The sequence below is a fragment of the Oncorhynchus kisutch genome, linkage group LG22 (genome assembly GCF_002021735.2).
Source record: "Oncorhynchus kisutch isolate 150728-3 linkage group LG22, Okis_V2, whole genome shotgun sequence".
NCBI classification, from domain to species: Eukaryota; Metazoa; Chordata; class Actinopteri; order Salmoniformes; family Salmonidae; genus Oncorhynchus; species Oncorhynchus kisutch.
Genome location: NC_034195.2, coordinates 2,229,223 through 2,247,622, shown reverse-complemented (window position 1 = coordinate 2,247,622; position 18,400 = coordinate 2,229,223). Strand labels below are relative to the sequence as shown.

Below are 18,400 nucleotides of genomic sequence, written 5' to 3'. Positions count from 1 at the left end.
GTCTGTCCTGTACAGAGGTAATACATTTGCCCTAGTAAGTGATGTTTAATTGAAATGCCAGGACCCGTGATTAAGTTGTCTGTCAAGTGTAGAGAGTGTAGAGCCTCAACGTGGAGGTGTCATAATACTCATAAAAATGTTCAAACAGGGAAATGGTTCCAATCGGTTTTCCACCATAAATTTTTTCCCATTGGGGAATTTAGAAACACTTAAAATAAGGGCTATGTTTTGTGTAGCCTTACATTGGCGTGACATTTTTATAACCATTTTAATCTCTCTTGGACAAGGTGACTTTAATCAATATATTCCGCTCTATTTACTCACAGATTCAAAAATGCTAATTAGCATCGAAGTAGACATCATGCAAAACTACAAATCCCTGCAACATCCAGCACGTCTTCTCTAGCTAACACCTTTGCTAACAGTTATTGTGTCAACTTGCTCTCGTCGAACATCTCATTCCAAAGTCATGGGCATTAATATGGAGTTGGTCCCCCTTCTGCTGGTATAACAGCCTCAACTCTTTTGGGAGGGCTTTCCACTAGATGTTAGAACACTGCTGCAGGGACTTGCTTCCATTCAGCCATAAGAGCATTAGTGTGGTTGGGCACTGATGTTGGGTGATTAGTCCTGGTTCACAGTCTGCGTTCCAATTCATCCCAAAGGTTTTCGATGGAGTTGAGGTCAGGGCTCTGTACAGGCCAGTTAAGTTAATCCACATCGCTTCGTGCACAGGTCATTCTGAAACAGGAAAGGGCCTTCCTACCACAAAGTTGGAAGCAAAGAATAGTCTAGAAGGTCATTGTATACTGTAGCGTTAAGCTTTTCCTTCACTGGAACTAAGGGGTCAGGTCGCAATTGTAAATGAGAACTTGTTCTCAACTTGCCTACCTGGTTAAATAAGGTGAAATAAAAATAAATTAAAAAGGGGCCTAGCCCGAACCATGAAAAACAGCCCCAGACCATTATTGCTCCTCCACCAAACGTTGCAGTTGGCATTATGCAAAAGGGCATGTAGCAATCACCTGATTTTACGCTCTACGCGCTTTGACACTTGGCAGTCCCATTCTCGGAGCTTGTGTGGCCTACCACTTCGTGGTTGAGCCGTTGTTGTTCTTAGATGTTTCCACTTCATAATAACAGCGCTTACAGTTGACTGGGGCAGCTCTAACAGGGGAGAATTTTGATGAACTGAATTGTTGGAAGGATGACATGATTAGGCCGTCATTGTAAAATATGATTGTGTTCTTAACTGACTTGCCTAGTTAAATAAAATGAATAAAATGCCGATGTCACTGAACTATTCAGTAAGGCCATTCTACTACCAATGTTTGTCGATGGAGATTGAATGGCTCTGTGCTTGATTTCATACAGAAACGGGTGTGGCTTAAATAGCCGAATCCACAAATTTGAAGGTGTGTATATATGCAGAGTGTACAAAACATTAGGAACCCCTGTGCTTTACATGACATAGACTGACCAGGTGAAAGCTATGATCCCTTATTGATGTCACCCAAATTAATATCGCCCCATCGCACGCACCCCATCGCACTCACCCCGTCATCATTAAGTAATACAAGAAGCTGGCCCACATCAAGGCCAGCATGCCAGGCACACTGGACCCACTAATTTGCCTACTGCTCCAACAGATCCACAGAAGATGCCATTTCCATCACTATTCACATGGCCCTAACACATCTGGACAAGGGGAACACCTATGTGAGAATGCTGGTCATTGACTACAGTTCAGCATCCAACACTATTGTTCCCTCCAAGCTCAGAGCCCTGGGTCTGGACACTACCCTCTGCAACTGGATCCTGGACTTCCTGACAGGAAGACCACAGGCTTTGAGGATTGGCAAAAGCACATCCTCCACACTGACTCTTAGCAGAGTGGCCACCCATGGGTGTGTACTCAGCCCTCTGCTGTACTCCCTGTTCACCCACAACTGTGTGGCTTTGCACTTTTCACGACACCAACTCCATCATCACATTTGCTGAAAGATTTCACGGTTGAAGGCCTGATAACCACAGTTGAAGGCCTGATAATGATGAGCCAGCCTATAGGGAGGAGGTAAGTGACCTGGCATTGTGTTGCCAGGACAACCTTTCCCTCATGGTCAGCAAAACAAAGACGTTGATTGTTGACTTCAATCAGCAGAGGGAACACACCCCGATCCACATCAACAGGACTGAAGTAGAGAGAGTTAGCAGTTTTAAGTTCCTCAGTGTCCACATCACTGTTGACCAGACATGAACCTACAACACCACCGATATTGTCAAGAGGGCGGAACAGCACCTCTTCTTCCTAAGGCAGCTGAAGAAATTCATGCCACAATGCAATATCAAGAGCGTCCTGAACAGGTACATAACGGCCTGGTATGGGAATTGCTCCATTCCTACGACCACAAGGCCATCCAGCCGATGGTGAAGATGGCCCAGTAATCACTGGGGTCATGTTCCCACCCATCCAGGACTATTATTTGAAACGGTGCCTGAGGGGCAGATGGTATCAGAGCAAGATGTCTGGTACCAACAGGCTCAGAGATAGTTTATATCTACAAGCCATCAGACTGCTGAACACTTGAACTGAACTGACCAACTGCACTGACTCTCCGCACCTTAGCACACATGCACTCACTCACGCAAACAACCACACAAACACATGCACACATACATTCCTGCTACACATGATTCACAACTGCTGCAACCAGACTCTTATTTACTATTGCTAATACTGAACGATTTAACCCTTTCCTGCTCGGAAAGTCAGGAAACCATTTTCTTTTTACTGGACCATGACATCGGCGTGCATAAATGAGAATAACTAGCTGATGTCAAACCTTACATGAAAACATGATACATATTTTGAAAGCTGAGAAACAGTTATTTTAAATGATATGACACACAATAGCACCACATCAAATTGTAATCAGCCAAGAGAAACACCTGTGAACATGTGTATCTTATATGAAAACCAATGCTTTTCTCCCAAACAACTGCCATTTACAAAAATGTCTCATGACGAAATCTGAAATCAGAAGAGAAATATATTTTACTGTGAATGCGTTACTGACGTTTTAGTGAACGATGGTATTTTTGTCAAATTCTATGGAAAGTTATGTGATGAGAAACTTTATCTGGATAGTATATTAAACACATATCTGCAACCCAAAAAAATACAATTAGCATTTAGTCTAATATATATGATAAGGAAAGATATCATTTTTATAAAACAAGAACTTTATTGAAAGAACATTTTTAGGGGAATACATTGTCTCATTCAAACCTGAAAATTAAGACATTTACAGTGCCTTGCGAAAGTATTCGGCCCCCTTGAACTTTGCGACCTTTTGCCACATTTCAGGCTTCAAACATAAAGATATAAAACTGTATTTTTTTGTGAAGAATCAACAACAAGTGGGACACAATCATGAAGTGGAACGACATTTATTGGATATTTCAAACTTTTTTAACAAATCAAAAACTGAAAAATTGGGCGTGCAAAATTATTCAGCCCCCTTAAGTTAATACTTTGTAGCGCCACCTTTTGCTGCTGATTACAGCTGTAAGTCGCTTGGGGTATGTCTCTATCAGATTTGCACATCGAGAGACTGACATTTTTTCCCATTCCTCCTTGCAAAACAGCTCAAGCTCAGTGAGGTTGGATGGAGAGCATTTGTGAACAGCAGTTTTCAGTTCTTTCCACAGATTCTCGATTGGATTCAGGTCTGGACTTTGACTTGGCCATTCTAACACCTGGATATGTTTATTTTTGAACCATTCCATTGTAGATTTTGCTTTATGTTTTGGATCATTGTCTTGTTGGAAGACAAATCTCCGTCCCAGTCTCAGGTCTTTTGCAGACTCCATCAGGTTTTCTTCCAGAATGGTCCTGTATTTGGCTCCATCCATCTTCCCATCTATTTTAACCATCTTCCCTGTCCCTGCTGAAGAAAAGCAGGCCCAAACCATGATGCTGCCACCACCATGTTTGACAGTGGGGATGGTGTGTTCAGGGTGATGAGCTGTGTTGCTTTTACGTTTTGCATTGTTGCCAAAAAGTTCAATTTTGGTTTCATCTGACCAGAGCACCTTCTTCCACATGTTTGGTGTGTCTCCCAGGTGGCTTGTGGCAAACTTTAAACTACACTTTTTATGGATATCTTTAAGAAATGGCTTTCTTCTTGCCACTCTTCCATAAAGGCCAGATTTGTGCAATATACGACTGATTGTTGTCCTATGGACAGAGTCTCCCACCTCAGCTGTAGATCTCTGCAGTTCATCCAGAGTGATCATGGGCCTCTTGGCTGCATCTCTGATCAGTCTTCTCCTTGTATGAGCTGAAGGTTTAGAGGGACGGCCAGGTCTTGGTAGATTTGCAGTGGTCTGATACTCCTTCCATTTCAATATTATCGCTTGCACAATGCTCCTTGGGATGTTTAAAGCTTTGGAAATCTTTTTGTATCCAAATCCGGCTTTAAACTTCTCCACAACAGTATCTCGGACCTGCCTGGTGTGTTCCTTGTTCTTCGTGATGCTCTCTGCGCTTTTAACGGACCTCTGAGACTATCACAGTGCAGGTGCATTTATACGGAGACTTGATTACACACAGGTGGATTGTCTTTATCATCATTAGTCATTTAGGTCAACATTGGATCATTCAGAGATCCTCACTGAACTTCTGGAGAGAGTTTGCTGCACTGAAAGTAAAGGGGCTGAATAATTTTGCACGCCCAATTTTTCAGTTTTCGCAAGGCACTGTAAATCGCCAACCATATACAACACTCAAATCAAAATGAAATGACAACATATGAAACAAATAAGGCATATAACAGCTATTAGCTTTTACAACTACAGTTTGTCCATTCAACTAGCATATAGTGTAAGTACAGACGCTGGGAGACGAGAGGCAAGTACAGGGAGTGAACATTTAATGGATAACAGACAAGAAGCAAACAATGACAACATCTGGAGAGGGGAAACATAACAACATCAATCAACACGGGGATCAAACCAAGGAACAAACAGATATAGGAGGAGGAATCAACAAAGTAATGGAGTCCAAAGAAGCGCTGATGCGCGTAACAATGGTGACAAGTGTGCGTAATGATGGGTCGCCTGGTGCACTCGACCACCGACGAGGTGTGGGAGCCTGACGAGCTGGCTGAGGCACGACGTGGTATGGGAACCTGATGAGCCAGCTGAGGCGTGGGAGCCCGACGAGCTGGCTGAGGCATGACGTGGGATGGGAGCCTGCTGAGCCAACCAAGGGAAGGAAACCTCTTGAGCCAGCTAAGGCGTGGAAGCCCGACGAGCCAGCTGAGACATTCCTGGTTTCCCCGGCAGCGGCAACCGGACCTGACGTCACCAACAAAAACCTCCCTGATGCTTCAAATTGTGGTGTCAGCATTCTGTAAGGACAGACTTTGGGAGATGAGAAGCAAGTACAGGGAGTGAACATTTAATGGATAACAGACAAGAAACAAACAAGGACATGGGAAAACATAACGGCATCAATGGTGACACAGGGATCAAATTGAGGAACAGACAGATATAGGAAATCAACAAAGAAATGGAGTCCAGGTGAGTCCAAAGAAGCGCTGGTTCACGTAACGATGGTGACAAGTGTGCGTAATGGGCCGCCTGGCACCCTCGAGCGCAAGAGAGGGGGAGCAAGAGCAGGCTTGACATGGTCTATTACACAAAGAGTCGGGAACGAGAGCATTTCCAAAAGCATTTTTTTTTTTTTTACAGTCATTACAATTTACAAGTCTTTAACATCCCCAGTGAGGAATTAAACATAAAAGGAGGCTGGCACGCAGGATGTCTTTGATAAGAAAGAGAAAACCTACAAGGGAGAGGGAACATGCCGGAAAGGAAAACATGCAAGAGAGGTAAAATTTCTGAGTCCGAGCTACATCTGAGTCCCTTTGCTAGTGCCTATTTCTGCAATGAGTCACACTCACTAGAGTGCCATAACCTAAACATGTTTGTTCATCTATGATGCAAAATAATTTGCCCTAGCATTCAGCTGCCACACAAACAAACCAGGTCCTGTTCCCCTTTCTATCTTTCATGTAACACAGCCAACAATTTCTAGAGGGGTTCTGTAGACTGGGAATGTGCTGTGTAAAAAGTTGAGCTCACAGTTTTCACAGACAAAGGTCCCACATTCACACACATTTCGGACTGTACCAACAGTGGACTGATGAAAAAAAGATTGTTCCTTTTAGGCATCTCTGTGCAAGAGATTTGTTATGCGGTACGTTGGCTACCCCTCATACTTTTGAGATTTTTACAAAATGGACATCACTGCATCTGCTTGGCACATGCAATCCTCAGCTAGAGGGAAAAGTCCGTCGGGACTTCCTGGCTTCAGAGATCATATCGTTGATACGGGAGTGGGCTATATCCCATAGTGAGATAACAAAACACATTTTTGAAAGAGATCTTAAGGTTACTAGCGCAACCCCGGTTCTCTGATAATAGAGTTAGGTACATCATCGCATTTCCCTGTTCGCAAGAGCGCAAGGAAGAAAGATATGCTTGAGAACATGTCAGAGGGCGGGATGGTGGCAACTTTTATAGAGTGGGGTCCCCCACTAGTCGCCACACTTCCTGTCTGTCTACGACAGACCTTGTGTGATTGGAGCGTTTAGTGATCTCCCCCAGAAAACGGGTAGTGAGATACCTCACTCTATTATTAGAGGACACAAGTATGTTAACCTCTCTTGAGTAATGAGAAATCATCTTTCATTGGTTTTTGATGAGAGACCCATCTTATATTTTAAATTTTCCAGTGTAATTTGCAAATGCCTTGAATTCCTCATACTTGTAGATTAGAACAAATTATTTAGGTGTTCTGAAGTAATATCCTCAAGGCAAACTAATGATTAGCAAACTTGGCCAGTGCCAGTACAGTATGTGCATACTGATTCCTATAAAAACAAGTTATAGCACACCAAACCAGTTATGAGTAAGAAAGTATGCATTTCTATATACAGTGGGGCAAAAAAGTATTTAGTCAGCCACCAATTGTGCAAGTTCTCCCACTTAAAAAGATGAGAGAGGCCTGTAATTTTCATCATAGGTACACTTCAACTATGACAGGCAAAATGAGATAAAAAATATCCAGAAAATCTAAATTGTAGGATTTTTTATGAATTTATTTGCAAATTATGGTGGAAAATAAGTACTTGGTCACCTGCAAAGGCTCCTCTGTCCTCCACTCGTTACCTGTATTAATGGCACCTGTTTGAACTTGTTATCAGTATAAAAGACACCTGTCCACAACCTCAAACAGTCACACTCCAAACTCCACTATGGCCAAGACCAAAGAGCTGTCAAAGGACACCAGAAACAAAATTGTAGACCTGCACCAGGCTGGGAAGACTGAATCTGCAATAGGTAAGCAGCTTGGTTTGAAGAAATCAACTGTGGGAGCAATAATTAGGAAATGGAAGACATACAAGACCACTGATAATCTCCCTCGATCTGGGGCTCCACGCAAGATCTCACCCTGTGGTGTCAAAATGATCACTCCTTAACTTTTTCCACATTTTATTGTTACAGCTTGAATTGAATATGGATTAAATTGAAATGTTGTGGAATTATGTTTTTAGAAATGTTTACAAATTCAAAATGAAAATCTGCAATGTCTTGAGTCAAGTATTTAACTTAAGTTCAGCAGTAAAAACGTACTTAACAAATCACATAATAGTTTGTATGGACTCTGGATTCGTATGTGTGCATTAGTGTTTAACATGATTTAAAATGACTACCCCATCTCTGTACCTCACACATGATTTGAAATGACTACCCCATCTCTGTACCTCACACATAAAATTATCTTCAAGGTCCCTCAGTCGAGCAGTGAATTTCAAGCACAGATTCAAAGACCAGGTTTTTCAATGGTTCGCAAAGGGCACCTATTGGTATGTAACAAAAAAAAGCAGACATTGACTATCCATTGGAGCATGGTGCAGTTATTAATTACACTTTGGATGGTGTATCAATACACTCAGTCATGTCACATCTACTCCTGCTCCTCCTCTCCAGCATTCGACATCACCAGTTTACCTAACCACCGGTCCTGGGAATCATCATTATGCGAACCTGGCTTTCATCATTACGCACACCTGCACTTCATCACGCACACCTGTTCTCCATTACCTCACTCATTACCTCCCCTTTATCTGGCACTCCCTTAGGTTCCTTCCCCAGGCAATATTGTATCTGTTTGTTCATGCCTGGATGCTACTTGTGTAGGTCCATAGTCATTGTTATATTAAACTTACCACCTGCTTCTTGACTTCCAGCATCTACGTTACAAGCCACTACAAAGATACAGGCACCCTTGATAACTCCGTTGCCGGAGAGGAAGGAAACCACTCAGGGATTTTACCATGGGGTTAATAGGGATTTTAAAACAGAGTTTAATGGCTGTGACAATGTGATAATGGCTGTGATAATTACCCAACAACATTGTAGGTACTTCACATTACTAACAGAAATTAAGGAGTAAAAAGGAAGCCTGTACACAATAAACATATTCCAAAAACATGAGGCTAAAGAAGGTCAGTTCTATTGCTTCTTTAAGCAAAGACAACAGTTTTCAGCTGTGCTAACATAATTGCAAAAGGGTTTTCTAATGATCAATTAGCATTTTAAAATGATAAACTTGGATTAGCTAACACAACGTGCCATTGGAACACAGGAGCGATGATTGTTGGCATTATGTGCCATCTATATTATGGATATATTGAAGCAACATCTTAAGACATCAGTCAGGAAGTTAAAACTAGGTCGCAAATGGGTCTTCCAAGTGGACAATGACCCCAAGCATACTTCCAAAGTTGTGGCAAAATTGCTTAAGGACAACAAAGTCAAGGTATTGGAGTGGCCATCACAAAGCCTTGACCTCAATCCTATTGAAAATTTGTGGGCAGAACTGAAAAAGCATGTGTGAGCAAGGAGACCTACAAACCTGACTCAGTTTCACCAGCTCTGTCAGGAGGAATGGGCCAAAATTCCCCCCCAACATATTGTGGGGAGCTTGTGGAAGGCTACCCGAAACGTTTGACCCAAGTTAAACAATTTAAAGGCAAATACTAATTGAGTGTATATAAACTTCTGACCCACTGGGAATGTGATGAAAGAAATAAAAGCTGAAATAAACATTCTCTCTACTATTATTCTGACATTTCACATTCTTAAAATAAAGTGGTGATCCTAACTGACCTAAGACAGGGAATTTTCACTATGAATTAATGTCAGGAATTGTGAAACTGAGTTTAAATGTATTTGGCTGAGGTGTATGTAAACTTCCGACTTCAACTGTATAAGCGACTACCAGTTGTGCGCTCATTCTCTATGTCGCTTTTTTGTTTGTTTGTGGAATGTCTGTCTACATGGCAGGTGTCGCGGGACAGTTTTAAAATGGCTTTTTGTCCTGCATCTCGCAACCACGCGGTCAGCAGCGTGTCTAGTTTTGCCTTTTTCTCTTGTGAGCTGACTACGAGTTTGGTTTAGTTTGTTTCACATCTCAGGCCACCAGCCTGTGCCGCTAGAGGGCGGAGTTAGCCAGTCGAGAGAGGGGTGAATGTGCTGCTAAAGACACATTTGTGCGGCAAATCTGGAGGACGCAAGCGAACATAACAAATCACTGATCATGATTCCACTCATTGGCAAAGAGGCAGGTGCTATTAGAACTCAGTCAGGTCAAGAATATAAGTATTCTGAACTTTGATCAATGCTGGAGCAATATTTAGATGTATTTCATTTTCTTATTGTGGACAAAACACATATTTTTATTATTTATACGATTGTTCTAATTAGAACAGAGGTTGGTGTTGTGGCCATGGTGAGATGTACTGTATGTATTGTGAGATGTTGTTTTCCATTGTGAGATGTAATCATTTACATAAGGACTGTGTGCAAAAGTCAGGGATATTCATATTGACTAGATCACGAACGTGAGAGTCTTAAGTATTGACTGCCTTACTCTTCAATTTACACCTACTAGGTACACGTGCGAATACTTGGGAATTGACAGTCAACAACATGACTGTCTATTGACCAGTGGAATTTATGTTGGTGTTTTTCTCCTCTTGACCAGGACTGGAGAAGGTGGGTCGTGACTCAACCTATGAACAGGAGGGGAAGGTACAGTTTGTGATGGACGCGGTTTATGCCATGGCCCACGCCCTACACCGGATGCACCGCGAGCTCTGCTCAGGGAACATAGGCCTGTGCCCACGCATGCACAACATTGACGGCAAGGAACTACTGACCTTCATCCGGGCAGTAAACTTCAATGGTAAGGACTCTTTTCAACATCACCATAATACCTCCCCAGCCATTTGTATGTCATACACTTGTTCAACTATTTAATTTCAGCTTTTCAACTTTTGAAACACTTTCTAATTCTTTGTTTCCACTTCATTGTTGTTATGCAGTACCTCCACTTCTTCGATATTACTGCAATTCCTCTTCCTTAAGCACCAATTCATGAATTACATTTCTTAGCCTTGACCTCTTAATTTCTGTTATATACACTTTCCTCCTCTGTTCTACTCTCTTCACCCTCCACCTTTCCTCTCTTTTTCTGGCCGTCACTCTTTTTTTTAACCCACCTTCTGATCAGTTCATCTTTTTCTACCCCTTTTCATCCTCCTCGTCCTCTTCATCCTTACTCTCCATACAGTATCTGTTATTACTGACTAATGCGTTTTCTCCTTTACTTTCTCATCTTGGGTATAGATTGATGAGGGATGTTTTAAAAAATATATATTTTAGAATAAGGCTGCCATGTAACAATACTTTCCGAATGCACTGTATATATAAATTCCAGTCATACTTGATCAAAAAACTTTTCAATGTCAGGAATGGTTTCCCAGATTTTTCATAGTGTTATGTTGTTTCCAGTACTTATAATATCACCAATATATTGTTCATTTAAAAATGTCTGTCTGATTAGGATGATTAATATCTGACAATACCTCTTTAATTCTATGTGCTGTGCATTTTGCTAGAATTTTTGCATCACAACACTAACGTGTAAGGGGCCTCCAATTTTTTTTTATGGACTGGATCTTTATATTCACCACTAGGGTCCTGTTTCAGTAATAATGAAATCAGACCTTCTTGTTGAGTATCTGATAATCTACCATTTTATAGGAGTGGTTAAAACATGCTAATAACGGTCCTCTGAGTACATCAAAAAAGGTTTGGTATACCTTCACTGGTATGCCATCCAGCCCTGGAGTTTTCCCAGCCTTAAATGCTTCAATTGCATCAAGAGGTTAATCCTCTGTAATTTGCACTTCACATGAGTCTTTCTGTACTGCTGTTCATTTTACATTATTAAAAGAAAAAAACGGTGCTGCTACTCTCCGTTTATCATATATGCATAGTCACTTTAACTATACATTCATGTACATACTACCTCAATTAACCCGGCCAACCAGTATGTATATCTCACTAGGTCAGGATATTTAATCCTCCATATATCCACAAGTTCCAACCAAATCAAATCAAATCAAATTTTATTTGTCACATACACATGGTTAGCAGATGTTAATGCGAGTGTAGCGAAATGCTTGTGCTTCTAGTTCCGAACAATGCAGTAATAATCCAACAAGTAATCTAACTAACAATTCCAAAAAACTACTGTCTTATACACAGTGTAAGGGGATAAAGAATATGTACATAAAGATATATGAATGAGTGATGGTACAGAGCAGCTTAGGCAAGATACAGTAGATGGTATCGAGTACAGTATATACATATGAGATGAGTATGTAAACAAAGTGGCATAGTTAAAGTGGCTAGTGATACATGTATTACATAAGGATGCGGTAGATGATATAGAGTATAGTATATACATATACATATGAGATGAATAATGTAGGGTATGTAAACATTATATAAGGTAGCATTGTTTAAAGTGGCTAGTGATATATTTTACATCATTTCCCATCAATTCCCATTATTAAAGTGGCTGGAGTTGAGTCAGTGTGTTGGCAGCAGCCACTCAATGTTAGTGGTGGCTGTTTAACAGTCTGATAGCCTTGAGATAGAAGCTGTTTTTCAGTCTCTCGGTCCCAGCTTTGATGCACCTGTACTGACCTCGCCTTCTGGATGATAGCGGGGTGAACAGGCAGTGGCTCGGGTGGTTGTTGTCCTTGATGATCTTTATGGCCTTCCTGTAACATCGGGTGGTGTAGGTGTCCTGGAGGGCAGGTAGTTTGCCCCCCGGTGATGCGTTGTGCAGACCTCACTACCCTCTGGAGAGCCTTACGGTTGTGGGCGGAGCAGTTGCCGTACCAGGCGGTGATACAGCCCGCCAGGATGCTCTCGATTGTGCATCTGTAGAAGTTTGAGTGCTTTTGGTGACAAGCCGAATTTCTTGCTGTCTGTGTGAGTGGACCAATTCAGTTTGTCTGTGATGTGTATGCCGAGGAACTTAAAACTTACTACCCTCTCCACTACTGTTCCATCGATGTGGATAGGGGGGTGTTCCCTCTGCTGTTTCCTGAAGTCCACAATCATCTCCTTAGTTTTGTTGACGTTGAGTGTGAGGTTATTTTCCTGACACCACACTCCGAGGGCCCTCACCTCCTCCCTGTAGGCCGTCTCGTCGTTGTTGGTAATCAAGCCTACCACTGTTGTGTCGTCCGCAAACTTGATGATTGAGTTGGAGGCGTGCGTGGCCACGCAGTCGTGGGTGAACAGGGAGTACAGGAGAGGGCTCAGAACGCACCCTTGTGGGGCCCCAGTGTTGAGGATCAGCGGGGTGGAGATGTTGTTGCCTACCCTCACCACCTGGGGGCGGCCCGTCAGGAAGTCCAGTACCCAGTTGATCAGGGCGGGGTCGAGACCCAGGGTCTCGAGCTTGATGACGAGCTTGGAGGGTACTATGGTGTTGAATGCCGAGCTGTAGTCGATGAACAGCATTCTCACATAGGTATTCCTCTTGTCCAGATGGGTTAGGGCAGTGTGCAGTGTGGTTGAGATTGCATCGTCTGTGGACCTATTTGGGCGGTAAGCAAATTGGAGTGGGTCTAGGGTGTCAGGTAGGGTGGAGGTGATATGGTCCTTGACTAGTCTCTCAAAGCACTTCATGATGACGGAAGTGAGTGCTACGGGGTAGTCGAAATGTGTTAAACAAATCAAAATATACTTTAGATTTTGAAATTAGTTGCCTTTATGACAGCTTTGCCCAGTTTGGCATTCTTGCAACCAACTCTACCTGGAATGCTTCCCAACAGCCTTGAAGGAGTACTCACATATGCTGAGCACTTGTTGGTTGCTTTTCCTTCACTCTGCGGTCCAATTCATCCCAAACCATCTCAATTGGGTTGAGGTCAGGTGATTGTGGAGGCCAGGTCATCTGATGCAGCACTCCATCACTCTCATTCTTGGTCAAATAGCCCTTACACAACCTGGAGGTGTGTTGGGTCATTGTCCTGTTGAAAAACAAATGATATTCCAACTAAGCGCAAACCTGCAAAATGCTGTGGTAGCTGGTTGAGTGTGCCTTGAATTCCCAGAGCCCAACTCAAGAGAAGACTTGATGTGTGCATATACAGTTTTAGCTGTTTGAAAAGGCATGCAAAATTGAGCAAGAATAAGGAGATTTTATAAACCAATGTCAAGTCCTAGCTGATGGAGCTCCCGTTACAACCCACCCCCATCCTGAAACATACAAACTCTGGTCCCCCATTATGAACATTTTCCCAAGCATCTCTGTGCAGTAAGACTTTTGGATTATTTTGTGCCACCAGGGCTACAATAATTTGCCCCTTCTCTGATTGTCCGATTGTGAGCCCTATCCCCATGGGTCACTGCAGCTAGTGTTTCCAGCATTGCCACTACCTGGGTGGGGGCACCACATGGAAATTCCCACCGGCCAGGTACAAGGTCATCAAGGTTCTCATTAGCAGCTTCGAGAAACTCCTTGTATATTATTCTCACGCATCTGGGGGCTTTGGCTTTGTTGGACCAACCCCGCCAGGCAGGCTCAGACTCTTGAGCGGGCAGTGCTGCTTTAGCGGATCTCTGACCGCATTTATCTTTCTGTCTTGGCTGTGTTTGGGCTACTTGCAGCAGGCTTATAAAACAGATAAGGACTTATCATTAGGGTGTTGGTCACTCAGGTGGTTGTCTAGGGTATATGGTTGGGGACCGTTCCATCATGATAGGATAATAAATACATAATATTTATAATTCATTTTAAAATGTATATCACATATCTCTGACATTTGCAACCATTTTTCTTTTTCATTCACTTAACTCCACACTTTTCCAAACACAAAAACGCACACCCCAACTTCCATCATAATACACTATCACATACCCACATTCCATCATAATACACTATCACACACCCCATCTTCCATGACAACCGCACTCCCTCCACATACACACCCACACATACCCACATACCGTGCCTTCTATGTCCCTCTGTTTGCTGTGTTTTTAACCCTACTATGTTGATTACTACCTAATTTCCAGTTTGAAGTACTTCTGTGTTCCAGTTCCTTATATTTGAAGATGTATCATTTCAATAATTATCCTTTCTTCCTATGCTGTCTTTTATAAATGTATGAATACTATGAATAGAAAGTCAAATACAAATTATTTTACAACATTCCATATCTTCAATGGCATAGTGAAGTTGTAGTTTATTTATTTTGTTATTTTTCTTCCCAAATTCAATCTTGTGGGAGGCGAAGGTCGAGTCATGCCTTAGACCGCTGTGCCACTCGGGAGGCCCATGTAGTTTATTTCTTTATCAATTGTTGTATTTTAATGTATTTTATTTCAATCCCTACCATAGACAGTATTGGGTGTTCCATTATTCGACTCCTCTATGGAAACATTGTATTATTTACAAGGTACTTATTGTTTGTAAGCTAAGAACACACTCTGTTGCCATTACTTAATACTACATAGTTACTGGGTTATACAGTAACTATTGGGCAGGTAGGAATGGCTTTCTCCTGCTATTGTGTTTTTGTCACGTGTGCTCGATTGTTGATTCACAGGTACGACTCAGATACAGTCGTCTATATGTCCCTCTTATCTCTCCAGCTTGGAACATATGCAGAGCTGAAGACAGTTCCTGTTCAGTGGTGTGAGATAACAGTGTGATTAATTTAATGTTGGCCCAGTACTTTTGTAATTCTACACCAAAGTACCTATTAAATGGGTTTGATGAGAGGCTAGATAAAGCCGGTACACCTTCATCTCTTGCCTATTATTTCTGCATAGATTTTCAAGGTTGATATCCTTTTCCAAGCGTGTGGTGAGATGGGCTTGCTTAGATAAAGGTAGAAAGAAATAATACACACTTCGCATATCTCTCCCAATGCTCGGGACCCTGTGGAAGCTAAGGTTTTGAAAATGGATTTCTTTATACTCGTAGTGCTGAATGAGTCAGTTATTTAATCTATGTGCACTATTCACTTTTTTTTTTCAAGAATGTGGCCCATCTTTTCAGCACAAAGGCCCTACCTCCAATTTGGGAATATTTCTCAGTCCTTAAACTAAGACCAGACTGTGTTGTATCCTGTTAGGCACGCTTTGCCTTGATCTGCCTCAAAATTGTAATAACTCAGTCGGGGAAGTTTCTATATATCTCCAAGTGGCTCTCCTTCCAGCTCCCTACCTGAGAGGGAAAGGCAGATTTGAATAATTATGTTATCTTCTTCTCAGGCAATGGGCTAGGGAACGATATGGGGTGGGGAAATAGGCATGCTCACTAGCTTTTCATGGCAAACATGCAGAACTAGTAAAGCTTCAGTAGATTGTTTAAAAAAAATCCTCAAACCTTGAAGGGATTCATATCTCTGCCAAGCTTGATGAATGTGGAACTGTACTGTGTTGTTTTCGGGGGAAAAAACATTGAATTAGCAATGAATATGACCGCAGGGCTGAAATTGCATGTCTGTGTTCAGTCAAACCCACGTTATTGCTGCGTTGAATGATGAAACACTATCTTTTGTGTGTTTGCCTTGATCATTAAATTAAATGAGAAGTAGGGAAACAAAAAGAGGAGCTTGCATTTTCAATTCTACGTGTAGGATGAATGTTTTGCCGGAGAATCTTTTAATAAATAATGCAGATTGATAAATTCAAGAGAAGAGGGGAAAGGGATGTGGGAATACAGTGTGTGTTTGTGTGTGCTACTCTTGATTGAGCCTGCAGGGGTGCCTAAGTGTATGAAATACATCAAATATTCCAGGAGGAAGGAAACCTTTGGGTATTTTATAGTCTGTATCTGTCTATCTGTTCCTGCCTGTGTATTCCACACTTCATTTAGCCTATATGAGTACCATATGAACACACACATCACATATGAGCGTCAGAGGTTTTTTGTAAGCAGAGCATAAGGGTTACCCATAATCAGAGTTTGAAATGTACCAAATCAGACATCCAAAGCAACACTTGGACTGTGACTTTGACTATAGCCAGAGGCTAATTGCTAACCCAACAACTTTCCTTTTGCATACGCTTATTTTAAGATTAGCATTGAGAAGCTAATAGAGAATGAGCATACAAGACTATTTGTTTCTAATGCTAACATTTACTATTATAAAACAAACAGAATATTGTTTTGAATATGACTACTAGAGAAAATCAAAACAGAATAGCCATCGGGGTAATTTATTGCATTAGTTTACATGAATTTGAACTAAAGGGTGAAAAAAGTCAATTTGCAGTTTTGTTGTGCGTATTGCTTTATCACACTATTCACGCTTTCCTTTGGAAAAACAAACAAATTGCTAACCCTATGGAGCATGTTGCAGAATGAACAACACATTTCCTCTCCCATCCCCGGGCCCTCTGTGTAACCAAGGCATAATCAATAGTGGGGAGATTAATTCAATAAGCTAGAAATCTCCCACTGTTTTTTCTCATTCCTAATGCCCGCTTCCTGTCAGTGTCCTAAAGAATGTTGCTTCAGTCTGGGATCTATTAAATCACAATCTGTGAATTAATAGAACATTAAGCCTCTTGGCAATGACTACTCTCACCTTATTTGCTGACAGCTGGGCTGGCATTAGATACATGACACTGTTGGCACTTTAATAGGGAAATTGTAGCTGATAATGTACAGGTATCTGCCAAAATGAAGGAAACGCCAACATAAAGTGTCTTAATATGGCATTGGGCCCCCACGAGCTAGAAACAACTTCAATGCACCTTGGCATAGATTCCACAAGGGTCTGAAACACTATCGGAGGGATGTAAACACCATTCTTCCACAAGACATTTCATAATTCGTTTTTTTGTAGATAGAAAAGCTTGTCTCAGGTGCCGCTCCAGAATGTCCCAGAAGTGTTCAGTTGGGTTGAGATCTGGTGAATGAGTTGGCCATGGCATATGGTTTACATCATTTTCATGCTCATCAAACCATTCAGTGACCAGTCGTGCCATGTGGATGGTGGCATTGTCATCGTAGCCAAAATAATGGCCTGCCCAGCATTTTTATACAAGACCCTAAGCATGATGGGATTTTAATTGCTTAATTAACTCACCAGCTTTCAATATACTTTATACTTTATACTATATACTTCCCTCATTTTCTCAAGTGTTTCCATTATTTTGGGAACACTTGAAAACCCTTTTTCCACCCCATTATTTTGGATATATTGTATATTGCATGTTTGCACTGCCATTAGATTAAATGAAATATGTGTGGACATTCACCTCCATTGAGGTACATGAAATGTGGACGTGTCCCCAGAGTCAGAGAGTTACTAGAGTCTACATGACCTACTGTACAATAACACTTGTCCATCATTTTTATTGACAATGTGGCTGTAGCGCTCCTTCCACCAAACAAAAAATCTTGTTTCCATACAGTGTTATCCGGAAGAGTTTTGTAAGGAGCGTATAGCTGCACGAATCAGATTGCCATGGTTTTGAAAGGCCTTGTAACAATAACCCATTCATGAAGCAACACAGAATACCATTCACAGCATGTATGTGTTATTCTTTCTTCTCTTTACAGATCATCAAGCCCACCTACAGTTCAGTGTCATCTGTCAATGTATTCCTTTTACAAAAAGCTCTTCTTCTTAGCCTTAGATTAAGATTAAAATCACTTTATTCAGGTAAGGTCCAACCGAAATTTGACTTGCACTTTATCCCAGTTGTTGTGGGGGGGGGGGGGGGGGGGGGGTCAGTGTATTGCTCAAGGGCACAACAGCAGGCAATGGCATCTAGGATTTGAAACCAGCAGCCCTCCGGTTGCCAGCTCAATTCCCACCAGATATTTCCTGTCCGACCCAGCATTCAAACTGGCAAACCTTCGGTTGCTGCCTCGCCTCTCTACCTCTAGGCTACCTTCCACCCTGCCATAAAGTCAAGCTTTTAGCATGCTGGA

The 18,400-nt window shown here is 41.9% G+C and overlaps 1 protein-coding gene across 1 annotated transcript in view; it reads left to right on the top strand.

Annotated features, from left to right (window-relative positions):
* The window catches only part of LOC109867642 (metabotropic glutamate receptor 8), a 216,355-nt gene that overhangs the window by 176,114 nt on the left and 21,841 nt on the right, over positions 1-18,400 (top strand). The window contains exon 7 of the mRNA XM_020456892.2: positions 10,121-10,321. Coding sequence (XP_020312481.1) covers positions 10,121-10,321 — 201 coding nt within the window. The remainder of the gene's footprint in view (positions 1-10,120; positions 10,322-18,400) is intronic.